Source organism: Otolemur garnettii, unplaced genomic scaffold (assembly GCF_000181295.1).
Source record: "Otolemur garnettii isolate 467f Iridium unplaced genomic scaffold, OtoGar3 scaffold00161, whole genome shotgun sequence".
NCBI lineage: Eukaryota > Metazoa > Chordata > Mammalia > Primates > Galagidae > Otolemur > Otolemur garnettii.
This window is the reverse complement of record NW_003852556.1, coordinates 2,205,408-2,218,568: the sequence shown is the minus strand read 5'-3', so window position 1 is coordinate 2,218,568 and position 13,161 is coordinate 2,205,408. Positions and strand designations below refer to the sequence as shown.

Below are 13,161 nucleotides of genomic sequence, written 5' to 3'. Positions count from 1 at the left end.
GCAGGGCGGCCCCGTCTCACAGGAGAGAGCAGGGCGGCCCCGTCTCACAGGAGAGAACAGTGCGGCCCCGTCTCACAGGAGAGAACAGGGTGGCCCCAGGGTTAAGTGAATGGTCCTAGATCACGCACTGGTTAGTGACCAAGCTGGGAATGAATTTCAGCTTTTCCTGAATTTTATACTCATAAATTGTTCAGAAAATTAAGATGTAGAACAGAGTACAGCACAGCAAAATGCAGTAGGTAATAGGTTAAGCATTTTGTACTCCACTTAGTCGTTTTCTTTGCACAGAAAACTATGAGGTTTAGGAGTTTTTAATGCTGTTCGGAGATGAGGAAGCTTCCTCGGAGGTAAGATCAGTGTGGACTGATGGTGTCCGGGGAAGTTAGTTAGTGGATGATTTAGGTCTCAGTGTGAGATCAGTATAGAGGAGTGAGAGGAGGTACAGTGAGGAGGCAGGTTTGAGTGAGGATAGTTACATATCTTTCTGGGGCTGTGTAATGGTTAAGACAAACCAAAGAACACTGGGCAGTAAAAAGCAATTCTTAGTAATTTGCACCCGTCTTATGGAGGCTTTGTGAGTTGCCGCTCCGCCTGTGGTGCACAGTGTTGGTAAGCCTGTGGGCTTAGTGTGGGCACAGTCCTGGTGCCCACAGGACTCTGAGGCTCTGTTCATTTTCTTCATTTTTTCTTTCTTGTCCTAGCATTTATCTCAGTTGATCTCTCTTCACGTTTGCTGACTCATTCTTTTGCCAGCTCAGATCTTCTGTTGAGCCCCTCTAGTGAATTTTTCGTTTTAGTTTTCATATCTTTCAATTTAGATTTCTTTCTTTTTGATTTTTTTTTTTTTTGAGGCAGAATCTTACTAGGTCACCCTGGGTAGAGTACTGTGACATCACAGCTCACAGCAACCTCCAACTCATGGGCTCAGGTGATTCTCTTGCCTTAGCCTCCCAGGTAGCTGGGACCATAGGCACCTGCCACAAGGCCCGGCCATTTTTTGGCCTAGGCGGGATTTGAACCTGCCAGTTCCAGTGTATGTGGCTGGCACCCTAGCCGCCTGAGCTACAGGCACGGAGCCTCAGTTTAGATTTATGTTTGGTTATTTTTTGAGTCAAATGCAGACAGTGCTTGAGTCATTGTCTTTATGCTTCCCTTTAATTCTTTAAGCACAGTTTCCTTTAGTTCTTTGGACGTATTTATAAAAGCTGCTTTGAAGCCTCTGTCTGATATCCGCTCGACAGTTTCCATTAAGTGCCTGTGGGTGTTATACGTGCCTGTGGGTGCATGTAGGTGCCTGTGGGTGCATGTAGGTGCCTGTGTGGGTCACACTTTGTTTCTTTGCATGTCTTGTAGTTTTTAAAACTGAAAATGAGGCCTTTGAGAAGGTATTGGATTTGTTGTTTCTGTTCGCTGGGTTAGTGATTTACCTGGGCTCTCCCACAGTAGCTATTCCCCTACTTCTCATTTTTAGTTTCTTTTTTTCTTTTTCTTTTTTTTTTTGCAGTTTTTGGCCTGGGCTGACTTTGAACCCGCCACCTCCAACGTATGGGGCCAGCGCCCCACTCCTTTGAGCCACGGGCACCACCCTCGTTTTTAGTTTTAAATCTTCCTTCCTAGGGTTCACAGCTGGGCAGCACAGATTGACCAGAGCTTGTGCTTAGACTCCTTTAACCACTCAGGGCCCCTCTGTGGGTGGATCTGCACATGGGGGCCATGCTAGGTGTGGAGGTTATTTTTAAAGCTTAAAAGTCAATGGAATCACAAAGAAGAAAAAGATCAAAGTCTTTTAGGCTCCATACTAAAAGTTTAGTAATTAGTAAATAATTACTAAAAACATTATAAGCCAAATTACAAGTTAACTGGGACCTTATTGGCAGTAGGTTCAATACAGGCTATCTTGAATGTCTGAAGAGCTTATGGGGACAGCACGTTAAGATTAACAGATAAGAGGGGAAGTAGAATGGCTTTAAAAGAATAGTTAAACTTACTGTAAAAAACTTGATAGCAGCTATTTCATCTATTCAGTGAACAAAGATTTAAGGAGAAAATCTTCAGTTGTAATGATGGACTTTCTCAAAAGTAATACAGTAGGTATTAGTGGAATTCTCAAAACCTTTAAGCCCTTTAATCAGTAATTCTACTTCTTAAAGTCCACTCCAGAGAAATACCTGAAATGTGTTCAGAGATTAGTAAGGGTGTTTTTAGTGGATTGTTTGTTATAGTAATAAATTGTAGGCAACCTAAACAAACAGTACCAGAGGGATTCAGCAGTGGGTGGCATATCTATTTGTGATAATTAAAATGCATGCGGGTCTTTAAAAAATATTTTAAAAAATCTCTTCATGCTAAGTGCAATAAGTAGGTTATGAAATTACCAGGTCACATCTAGTGACAGTAGGGTGCCGTGGAAACAGAAGGCCTGCGCTGGGCCTGCCATTTCTTCTGGTGGCAAAATTCTAGGGGTTGTGTAGCAGTGGGTGGTGCCTCAGAGGCGGAGCTACTCATTTGTCCCCTGGTGCATGTGTTGTTTGGAGCCAGATGGTGGCAGTGTCTTAGGGGGCCCTTGTCATAGCTCAGCCAGAGTCAGTGTGCTTGGTCCACACAGGCTTTGTGTGTGGCCATCCCTGCTGTTTGGAAGCAGTGCTGGGAGGTGAGCCCCAGCTGCCTGAGCAGCTGTTGGCAGTTGTGATGCTGGCCTTGGTCTTGTAGTATTGGTAAGAGGATTCAGGATTGGCCTTCAGGTGCCTAGAAGGTGCTGGACACATAGGGGTGTCTGTGGTTAGCATAGGGTGATCAGACGTCCCGCTTTTTAACAATTTGTCCCTTATCCCGCATCCCGCGACGTTTTAAAAAAGTCCCGATTTTTGGAAAGAATGCACAAACGGGCGGGAGAACAGGAAGGGAATATATAGTTTTCTGCTGCCATGTGGCTATTTCGCCAGAATATGAGTTATTATTTTTGTTAATTTTATAAATGTTAAACTGTAATAATCACAAATAATTATTGAGAAGTGATTATCGAGAACTGCTTATCAAAGTTTGCATTGTTGTCAGGCCCTGCCCTGCCCCGCCCCCCAGCCATGTTGTCCCGCTTTACCAATGTTAAAATCTGGTCACCCTAGGTTAGCATGAAGCGTATGTTCAGGCATTGGGAACAGAAGGCATCACCGAGGTCACCATACCATTCTGTTTGCAAACAGGCATCTTAGTGACTTTGGAGGCTGACCTGTGAGACTGTAGTTAAAGGTGACACATCTGTGACGTGATAGGCCCTAGCTTGGCAGATTTGCCTGTTCATTGCAGTCACACCATGGGGACAGGCATCTTTCCCAGTAGGCATCAAAGAAAGGGCTGGGATGCCCTCTCATCCCTGGGGAGGATGACAGTCCCGCGTCACCGCTTGTAGGGAATGAGAGTGCCCTCTGTTGCTGGCCTGGGAAGACACCATCACCGTGGTCAGTGATGCACGGTGGCTTTATTTTGCAGGCTTCCTCTGGGTGCCTTGTGTTGGTGTCGCTATGTATCGGGACAAGAAGTGGGGCTTCCACTTGTGCCAAACATCACAGAAAGGCAGTAGCACTTTTGCCTTTGAACTACTGCAAATGTGATGTAATAGGTCGTGCTCACTAGCCTTAATCCATAAGTAATACACAGCGGGCGTGTTTTTATAGTTCGATGCCGTGGTTGCATGATCCACAGACTCTCCGTGCTCCAGAGGAGACCAGGCCTGTCTTCCCCTCCTTGCTCCCTAGTGTCCTGCAGCCAAGAGGAATCCCTGACCCCCACTGGCAGCAGGACACTTACTTCCCTCCCTCAGCACTAATCTCAACCTTGGTTTTGTTCCGTTTTATCTTACGTTTTGCTCTTTACTTTTCTCTACCTTAACCCATGGTTCCTTTTACATCAGTGGTTCTCAACCTTCCTAATACCGCGAGCCTTTAATATAGTTCCTGTGGGTCGAGACCCACAGGTTGAGAACTGCTGTTTTAAATCTTATGACAGATGAAGCCTCTGCTTGGGGTCTGTGGGTGGATGGGTGGATTATTAGGGAACTTGAGAAGCTGGGGGCGTGTGCTGCTTAATTCCCGAGAGGACCCCTCCTCTTTACATCTCACCTGCATTGTGTATGGGCAGGTGCCTGCTGGCTCCTTGAATAGACTTTGTCCCCCATTGCTTTTTATATAATTTTGTTCTTCCACATAGACTAAGATACGTAGATAAAGGTCTCCAGGTAGTAGCAGGAGCCCGGCACAGAGAAGGAGCTAAGTGTGTTGTTGAATGAACGAATAATTGAGTTGTTTAATCAAGGGAAAGGCTCTCTTGTGAAAACATTACCTCAGTAAAGGATTCATTCAAGAAGCTCCAACTAGGGGGCCGCGCCTGTGGCTCAAAGGAGTAGGGTGCTGGCCCCATATACCAGAGGTGGCAGGTTCAAACCTGGCCCCGGCCAAAATTGCAAAAAAAAAAAAAAAAAAAAAAAGAAGCCTCAAATAGGATTCCAGATTTTGGGTTAGTCAGAGACTAACACTTGAATAACTGTCCTAACTCACTAAAACTCCTTTTGTGAAAACAGAGCAGTAGACTTGTGTGGCAACTGGTCACAAGTGGCAGGGCAGGATGTGAGCCCAGGTTTGCCTGGCTCTGCAGGCCGCTGTGCACACAGCACGGGCTGTGTTTGTAGACGTCAGCTTCCTTCTATGACGTGTGTCATGGTGGACTGGCAAGCTTTTACAGTAGCTGTTATCTAGTAAATGTTAAACTTTTGGAAGAAACCTATCCCAAGACCCTATGAATTCCCAATAATAACATAATTTCTTCCAAAAGATGCAGTATCAGAAACATTTACACAGCCCTCCAAAGTCTTTTTTTGAGCGTTAATGTCTTAAAGTAGTCATTAAGTATTGAGTAATTACTGAGGACAGGTGGAAATCAACAGACTGTTTTAAATTGGTAACTGCTGGGCGGGGCTGTCCCTGGCTACTGAGCATCCTTGTGAGCTGTGAGGCTTATGGAGCTTGCAGGGCGTGGGGTTTGTCTTGATTGACAGCCCTTTCACCCCCTTCCGTACCTGTAGCTACCTGTTTATTAGAGGCTATGACTGGTGAGGTCTTGTTTTATAATTGATTTTTTGAAAATTTAAATACTTAAAAGTTTAAGAAGACCGTAGTGAAAGGAGAGGGTTATACGATGGCTTTTCTGTCGAGGCAGTGGGCAGGGAGGGTGGAAGAGGTTTTGTGCCAGTTTTTAGTTTGTCCTCTTATGTTGAAGCATTAGGATCATGGTGTGGAAATTTGGTTTTAGTTTAGGATGATGATAATCTTTTATCTGAGATGGAATGTGAAATAATTACTTGAGTAACAAAAGGAAGCATTGATGATGCATGATCAGACCTGTGCAGTGTTCCGTGGTGGACATGTCCATCAACAACGTGCACGTGTGAGGGAAAACTCCAGCTGGCGTTGGGCGGGGAGGGTGTGGCTAGTTCCCACCTGCCAGGACAGTGCCCCTGTAGAGGGTACACCTGCAACTTAACCTTACAAACACAAACAATGTAACCTAATTGTATGTGCCCTCATATTAATATGAAATTTAAAAAATTAAATCATGTGACACCTGTCAGCATCTGTGGTGACAGCTATAGCTCATTGGTGTCATGAACTCACACGAAATGCTCCTTTATGGTGCTGCTGATAAAGAAGAGCCTTTGGGCTCGAGAGGTGGAAGAGCCAGTCCCTCTGTCCTGCTCTGCTCGATGGCCGACAGTGTAGGGATTGTCTGTGTGGCGTGACCGGTGCCGCCCACCCCCTGAGTGGCACCATTGTTCGGCTGGACTTGACTCTCCGCCCGGGACGGGAGGCTCCTGCCGGCTGAGCTCAGCTCTCTGGGCCGGCAGGCTGCGATTGCAAAGGCAGCTTTTTCCTGAAACCTGTGTGTGTCCCTGGGCCCCCGGCCTTTGTGTGATGGAGCTGTGGTGGCCAGACGGGGCTGTCTCATGGGGTCCTGCAGCAGCCAGAGTGCTCAGAAGGCCAGGAGGAGCAGAAAGGTGATGGCCAGCACCCATGGGTACACTGCTGAGGGCAGGAGGGCAGGTATGGAGGGGATGGTCGTGCAAGCCTGAGCCAGCGAGCCAGCCTGGCTGCGTGTTTGTGGAAGAGCCACATGTAGCCGCACTGTTTGGTTGGGAGTGTAATAGACGTTTTCAGCACCTATTTGAAAATAGTGTTTAAGACTAGTATTTGAGATTAACCAATGTATCTATTTTAACGAGTCTAGCCTTTTGGCAGCGGGTTCTTTGGAATTGTTTCTGGTATATTCTTACAAAAAACCTCTCTCTCTGCATACTATGCTTAGTGCTGTGACTGAGAAATGTTACTGAGTTTGACTCTTCTGTGTCTGTTCACAGTGGTTCCTAGTGGTTGTTTTCCTTATTGTACACACAGGAATGTTTTTCTGTTGGAAAACACAGGTGTATCAGTTTTTAGGCATGTGCGCTAAGCACTGGCTTGGTAGGTATCTGGCATTTGTAATCCATAAACTAAGCCATGTTTCTCCTCTTTGGTTTCACATTGGAAAAGAATGTTTTTGATTATATATCTGTGACAGATTCTACTTTGATTTACTCTTCTTTTTAGTTTGGGGTCCCCTTCTGCCACTTACTTCTTGGGCTCTTTGAGGGATCAGTTCTGTTTTTTGAAGCATGTTTTGATGTAGTGGCCAGTGTCACAGTGTGTCCCTCTGTCCACTAGGCCTCTGGCATTTGTGCTCAGCGAGTGCTTCTTACAGGGAGGGCATTGTGACAGTGAGATCAGCATCCACATTTCCCCACAAAGCAGCGAGCTTCATCCTCTTCTGCTCACCCAGTGTCTGGGCCAAGAACAGCCCCATTCAGGGAGGTGTTGGATTCAGTGTCCCTAGGGGAAGAGCTTCTTGGGTTTTAGGTAGTTTAGTCTGCAAGTTATGTAGTCAAGTTTGCATTTACTCGCAAATCGCTGCACTTCAGAGCACAGAGAGCAGCAGCGAACAGCACATCCACCGTGTGTCTGTCCGGGCTGGAGTTTAAATCCAATGTGGTGATGTTTTTCTTTAAAAGTGTTTGAATTAGTGTTTTGCATTATCAGAACTCATGAGTAGAAGACTGAGAGCTTCACATGCTTATTACTTTGTGCCGTTTGTTGTGTGTGGTTGACTTAGAGAGCTTTGGCAGCTTTGGAAGACAGCGTGTCCTGGTGTGTGCCGCTGACACGCAGACAGAGCCGGTAGGTCCTGACGTGGAGGGCCCTGGCTCTGTGGAGGGCAGCGGCCGAGGGAGGGTCTTACTCTGCACTCTGGCCGGGTGCAGGGCCTTGCTCCTGCTCTTAGCCTCATATAGAGAAGGCCTGTAAGGTGTTGCAGAACCAGGACCCAGGGCCACTCAGGCTCTGCTCTGTGCCAGCTGTTTCCTTTGGGCTGGGATAGCCTCTCTGGATGGAAATGTGTGTGCAGGGTTAGGGTAGCTCATGCAGGGCACCTAGCCTGGTGACCACAGTCACTCTTACACCTGTGCCCACATCTGGTGCCGCCTTGTCCCACCCTGTGAGGTGCCCTTGGTGTCCGTGATTACTGGTGAGAACGTGAATGTTTTATTCCAGCTGTTTTGTACTTTATATTTGTCAGTTTTTAAGACTTAACTAACTTTGACTAAATTTGCTATAATACAGGATATCAGGAAACATTTTAATTTTAAGGTCTATTTATAATTATTCTGCTATCTTTAAATAAAGTAGTGGTTATTTAACAGTTGATTAATAGACCTTAAATCTTTAATAAATATAGTGTGTAGGGTGATCTGAGACTGTCATATTCTTTAATGAAAGCCTTTAGTTTCCAGAAATAGATTTTAGATTTTTAGTTCTTTAGGAATTAACTTTGCTTTTTAGTAGAGAGTTTATATTACTAAAGTGCACAGATTTTAAAGGTACAGCTTAATGAGCTTTGACAAATGTGTAAATCAAAACAAAGAACTTAACACCCGTGCATCTTCTGCCCTCCCCGCACGGCCCCCTCCCCCCAGTTTTCTCTGACTGCTGTCATGGTAGGTAAGCTTTGATTGCGCTTGGACCTAGTATATAGGCAGTATCTGAGTTACAGATGAGATAGGTTCTGTGAGTTTATTCTTAAGTTGAATTTGTGTGTAAGTTGGACCAAGCACACTTACCTATTACCTGTAGCAGCCTCTGTTCGTGATGCGAGTCAACACATTAGTCAGACATTTGTAACTTGAAGACTTAGTGTAATAGCTTCTGTTGGTAAGTGCGTGGGTGAGTCAGTGAGTGTTTGGGACTGGGGACTTTTGAGGAATCTCAAAAATCTTTGTGCGTCTTCTGCACAGCCTGATGCTGCAGAGGCTGGGCCATGCTGTTGAGACTGTCAGCAATTCCTCCTCCTTATCTAAATAGAGCCGGCTCAGATTCTCATAAGCAGTGAGCTAAAAAATAAATGGACCAGACGGTGACTTGGCCTTGCTTATCTGGTAATGGAATTCATTCCTGCCTTGCTCTGGGGATATTGTGTCAAATGTGGTTGGCAGTAAAGTAGAGTCAGTTGTGTGGCCTTCCAAACAATACAGTATGTGGGTGTAGTAATTAGTGGTCATGAGGAGGGATGACGTTAACACATGAGTGATGCATGGAGACCGCCGTATAAACTGAACAATGCTGATGAACTTTCCACAGGTTATAAATCTTAGTGTCTGATAACACCTGAAATGTCAAGTAACACTTATTCATCATTTATTTTAGGTGCTACAGAATATTTTAGAAACAGAAAATGAATATTCTAAAGAACTTCAGACTGTGCTTTCAACCTATCTGCGGCCTTTGCAGACCAGTGAGAAGTAAGTTAGATGGAAAATTGCATTAATTGTAACATAGTCTTCACCTTAGGCTGTTCTGTTGTTTCAGAAAATAGAGGGTGAAATCTGGAATAGAATTCAGTGTACCAGTTTAATTTAAACAACTTGTTTATTAGGTTAAGACTTTTAGTAGGCCGTTATATGGCAGAGGAGAACAATATAAGTAAAATCGTTCACGTATTTTTACTGTTATTTTTCTTGGCTCTAGGTTAAGTTCAGCAAACACTTCATATTTAATGGGAAATCTAGAAGAAATATGTTCTTTCCAGCAAATGCTCGTACAGTCCTTAGAAGAATGCACCAAGTAAGTAAGAATCTGAAAACTGCAATACCCAGATGGATGTAGTTGGTATTTAAAGTATCAAGTTTAACATAATTTTAGAATTCACATTTCTAAAGATGCAAACTAGGTTACCCTTTAAATCTATCAGGTAGATCAGCTTTTATAGTCACAGCTGTATTTCAGACTGTCTAGTTTTCATAGCAGAGACCTTCAGGGAAGGGGAAGACTTCCTTGGCACGGTGCGTGACGCTGCAGGTGTTCTGTGTCGCGAGAGCAGGGAAGAGGGGTCTGCTCCCAAGAGAAGAGACGCACCTGGGGGACTGCGAGGGTGTCATGCGGCTCAGCCCCTCACATGTCCTGTGTGCTGCCAGGGGAGACCTTCAAGGAATTGAGGAAATGCTTCTTGCAGTACATAGAACATGCCGGGCTAATGTCGAGGGGCTTGGTTTTGTCTTTTCCAGCATTTTCTTTTTCAGGGGTCGAGGCATGTTCCAGATGATCAACTGTCAGTGTTTTCTGTGTGACAATTTTATGTTCTTTGTTTACATTAGGCATTAAAGGATACTTGCTAGGTGCCTCCTAGGTATTGGGAGACAGTGATGCATGGCTTGGTACCTGTAGCACAGTGGTCACGGCACTAGCCACATACACCGAGGGTGGTGGGTTGAAGCCCGGCCCAGCCCAGCTAAACAACAATGACAACTCCAACAAAAAATAGCCGGGCAAGAGAATCGCTTACTAGTGATTCTCAACCTTCCTAATGCCATGGCCCTTTAACACAGTTCCCTGTGGGTCAACCTCCAAGAGTTTGAGGTTGCTGTGAGCTGTGACATCACAGCACTCTGCCGAGGGCGACATAGTGAGGCTCTGTCTCAAAAACAAAACAGAAAAACAGTGATGCACATGAAAAGCTATAGATTTTAACTGTGGATTTAATATAGGAAAGTGACACATTTTATTTTAATTTTTATCTTTAGAACCACCAGAAACATAAGAATGCTTTTTTCTGTTAAACTTTGATGGTTCTCTGGTCTTCCCTGCAGCTGTGTCTGAGTCTTGGCAGTGGTGAGGGAGGAGCTGCCTTTTGCTCCAACAGCTCTTTGAATTGGTGATGGTTTACCCATGAGGATGATAGGTTTGTCCCTTAGCTTTCTGGCTGGATTTCAGGGTTTTGTCAAGCACTTTATACTGGACAGCAAAGAAAGATGAATGCCAAAGAAACTAAATTATGGCTTTCAAGTAGAAACTCACATTCTTTTTCCTTTTTGCAGCATTTTTGTTTTGCATAAAGTGAATCACCTGACTGTGAAAGAATAGTTGGGAATCACATTGCTGTTCTTTTGGCCAACAAAGACCATTTGCTAACAACTTGAGGTCTTCGCAGGGGGCCATTTTGTGTACAAAATGGGAGTAAATGTTCACTTCTGTTTTCTTACTGGCTGTGGATAATGCTGTCTAAATAAATTAATATAGTGCATTTAAAAAATAACTTTTGCCATACCTCTGCTGGGCTCTATAGCAGCATGTGCTTGCATTACTGATTTAAAAAAATGAATTGAAAGGTGGTAATAACAGGCATGATGTCAGACCTCTGATAAGGCCTTGGTCTGGATTCTGTCTCTGAATGTGGTGTGGCTATTTGATCAAGTTCCTTAAATTCCTGCCTCGTGGCTCCCAGCGATGGAGTTCTGTGGTGAACTGGAATATATGAGGCCGGCTTTCCTCACCACCTGTTGCCCTTCTCTGCTCTATCAGAGAATGAATCATGAGTATTGAAAGCTTTTGTGTTTTCCGTTTCCAAGGCTGCCAGTTTGGTGTTTTTGTGCTGTGCTTCTGTATTCTCATGGCTCATCAGGTGCCACTGTTCAGACGCAGGTCCGAGTCTCCTGCAGGACCTTTCAGAGCTGCTTGTTGTTAGGCCCAGGGCCTGGTGAGCTGTGGTCTGTGGGCCACCTCCCTCTTCCGACTATCTACCAGTGTCTGGAACATGCCATCCTCACTCATGTGCTGTTTATGCTGCGTTTGCTGTGTCAGTGTTGTGGTTGTGACTGAAACTGTGTCCCACATGCCCAGAAGGGTCACTTCTTGGCCTTATTGTAGATGGTCTGCTCACCCCACGGGCGGCCTGCTGTCTCCTTTGGGACTCCCTACCCCCAAGACGGAGCCTCTCCGTCCCTCCATCCTCTCTGCGTCAGGAAGCTTCCTTCTCGCGTGTGCGGCCCATACTTAGTTTTCTCAGACGTTACCTCGTACAGTGCCTTTCTTTCTTCCGAAAATTTAAGTTTCTGGTGGTGTTTTCCTTCGGGCTAAGGAACTCCTTTTCAGATTTTGTTTATCTGACTATGTCTTTATCTTGCCTTCCTTTGCTGTACTCGGGGTGTAGGTGTTCAGCTTCAGCAGTTGAAGGAGGCGCTCCCTGTCTGTGACCTTGGCTGTGTCCCCAGCCACCCAGTGACAGCCTTTGTCACATTTTGACAGCACAGCTCTGGGTGGCTGTTCCCCTGACTGCTTTCCAGATCCTCCTTAATGCTTGATTTTGAGCAGTTTGACAATGATTATCCTGAATGTGGTTTTCTAATTCTTAAACCAAATTTGGGAAATTTTGGGTCATTATTTCTCCAAATATTATTCTGCTTCACTCTTGTGCTTTGTTCCTTCTGGGCCTCCAGTTCCATGTAGACCTGCTGATGTTGTCCCACCCGCCTGAGGCTCTGAGTCCCTCCTGTTTCCCCTCGGTCTTGAGACTGAGTGGTGCCTGCTGCTCTGTCTCCAGGTTCCCTGCCTGCCCCTGTTGTTCCCATACAGGGATATTTTAGTTCAGGAAATTGGTTTCTTTTTCTTTTTTTCCAATTTTAGAATTTCTGTTATATTTCTTTGTTAATACCATTACACTGTTATTCTGCTTTTCTAGTAAAATTTTGTATTTGTTCATTCAGGAAGTTTAAAGGGTTTTAGGAGGTCTGTTCATGGAACCAGGGACAAGGACTCATTGTATTTTTTATGCCATCTCAGGATGGGGCTCCGGGCCTGAGAGCAGGGAGCAGGGGACAGGCTGTGGCCAGGGCACAGGCCCTGTCCTGGGCTTCCTATGAGGCTGGTTGGAAGCTCGTGGTGGATTTTGGGCTTGACGGTGTTGTGATCACCACTCCTGTTGAAGTGCTCCGTCTGCTCTGTGAAGAGCGGGCTGGGCTGGGCAGGGCAGAGAGACCGAGGAGGATGGATCTTGTTGGGATTCTTTTCCATGTTCAATAAATAGCTGCTGCTTAAAAGCCACTGACTGATAGTCATTTGGCATGACAGTGGCTTCAGCTTTTTGATTTATGTTAGGTTTTCTAGTTAGTGCCTCTGGAAAGTCATTGCTGTTTGGGGGGCCCTGTTTCCCCTCCAGCCACACTCACCAGGGGCAGGGCAGCTTGGCCCCTATGTTGATCTCATCACCAGGGCAGGGAGGGTCGGCCACACCCACGGTCACTCAGTCCTGTGTTGATCTCATCACCAGGGCAGGGAGGGTTGGTCACTCCCAGGTCACTCAGTCCTGTGTCGATCTCATCACCAGGGCAGGGAGGGTCAGCCGCTCCCACGGTCACTCAGTCCGGTGTTGATCTCGTCACCAGGGCAGGGAGGGTTGGCGCTCCCACGGTCACTCAGTCCTGTGTTGTCTGGTTACCAGGGCAGGGAGGGTCAGCCACTCCCATGGTCACTCAGTCCGGTGTTGATCTCGTCACCAGGGCAGGGAGGGTTGGTCACTCCCACGGTCACTCAGTCCTGTGTTGATCTCATTACCAGGGCAGGGAGGGTCGGTCACTCCCACGGTCACTCAGTCCTGTGTTGAGCTCGTCACCAGGGCAGGGAGGGTCGGCCACACCCACGGTCACTCAGTCCTGTGTTGATCTCATCACCAGGGCAGGGAGGGTCGGCCGCTCCCACGGTCACTCAGTCCTGTGTTGATCTCGTCACCAGGGCAGGGAGGGTTGGCCACACCCACGGT

The 13,161-nt window shown here is 46.1% G+C and overlaps 1 protein-coding gene across 6 annotated transcripts in view; it reads left to right on the top strand.

The window, feature by feature from the left end:
* The window catches only part of ARHGEF7 (Rho guanine nucleotide exchange factor 7), a 132,643-nt gene that overhangs the window by 62,314 nt on the left and 57,168 nt on the right, over window positions 1–13,161 (top strand). For 5 of the 6 annotated variants that reach the window (XM_012811528.2, XM_023519178.1, XM_023519177.1 and 2 more), the window contains 2 exons: window positions 8,778–8,872; window positions 9,099–9,194. In XM_012811528.2, coding sequence (XP_012666982.1) covers window positions 8,778–8,872; window positions 9,099–9,194 — 191 coding nt within the window. Of the gene's footprint in view, window positions 1–5,992; window positions 6,044–6,938; window positions 6,942–8,777; window positions 8,873–9,098; window positions 9,195–13,161 lie in introns of those variants that run through there. The other variant, XM_023519179.1, reaches the window with a different exon arrangement.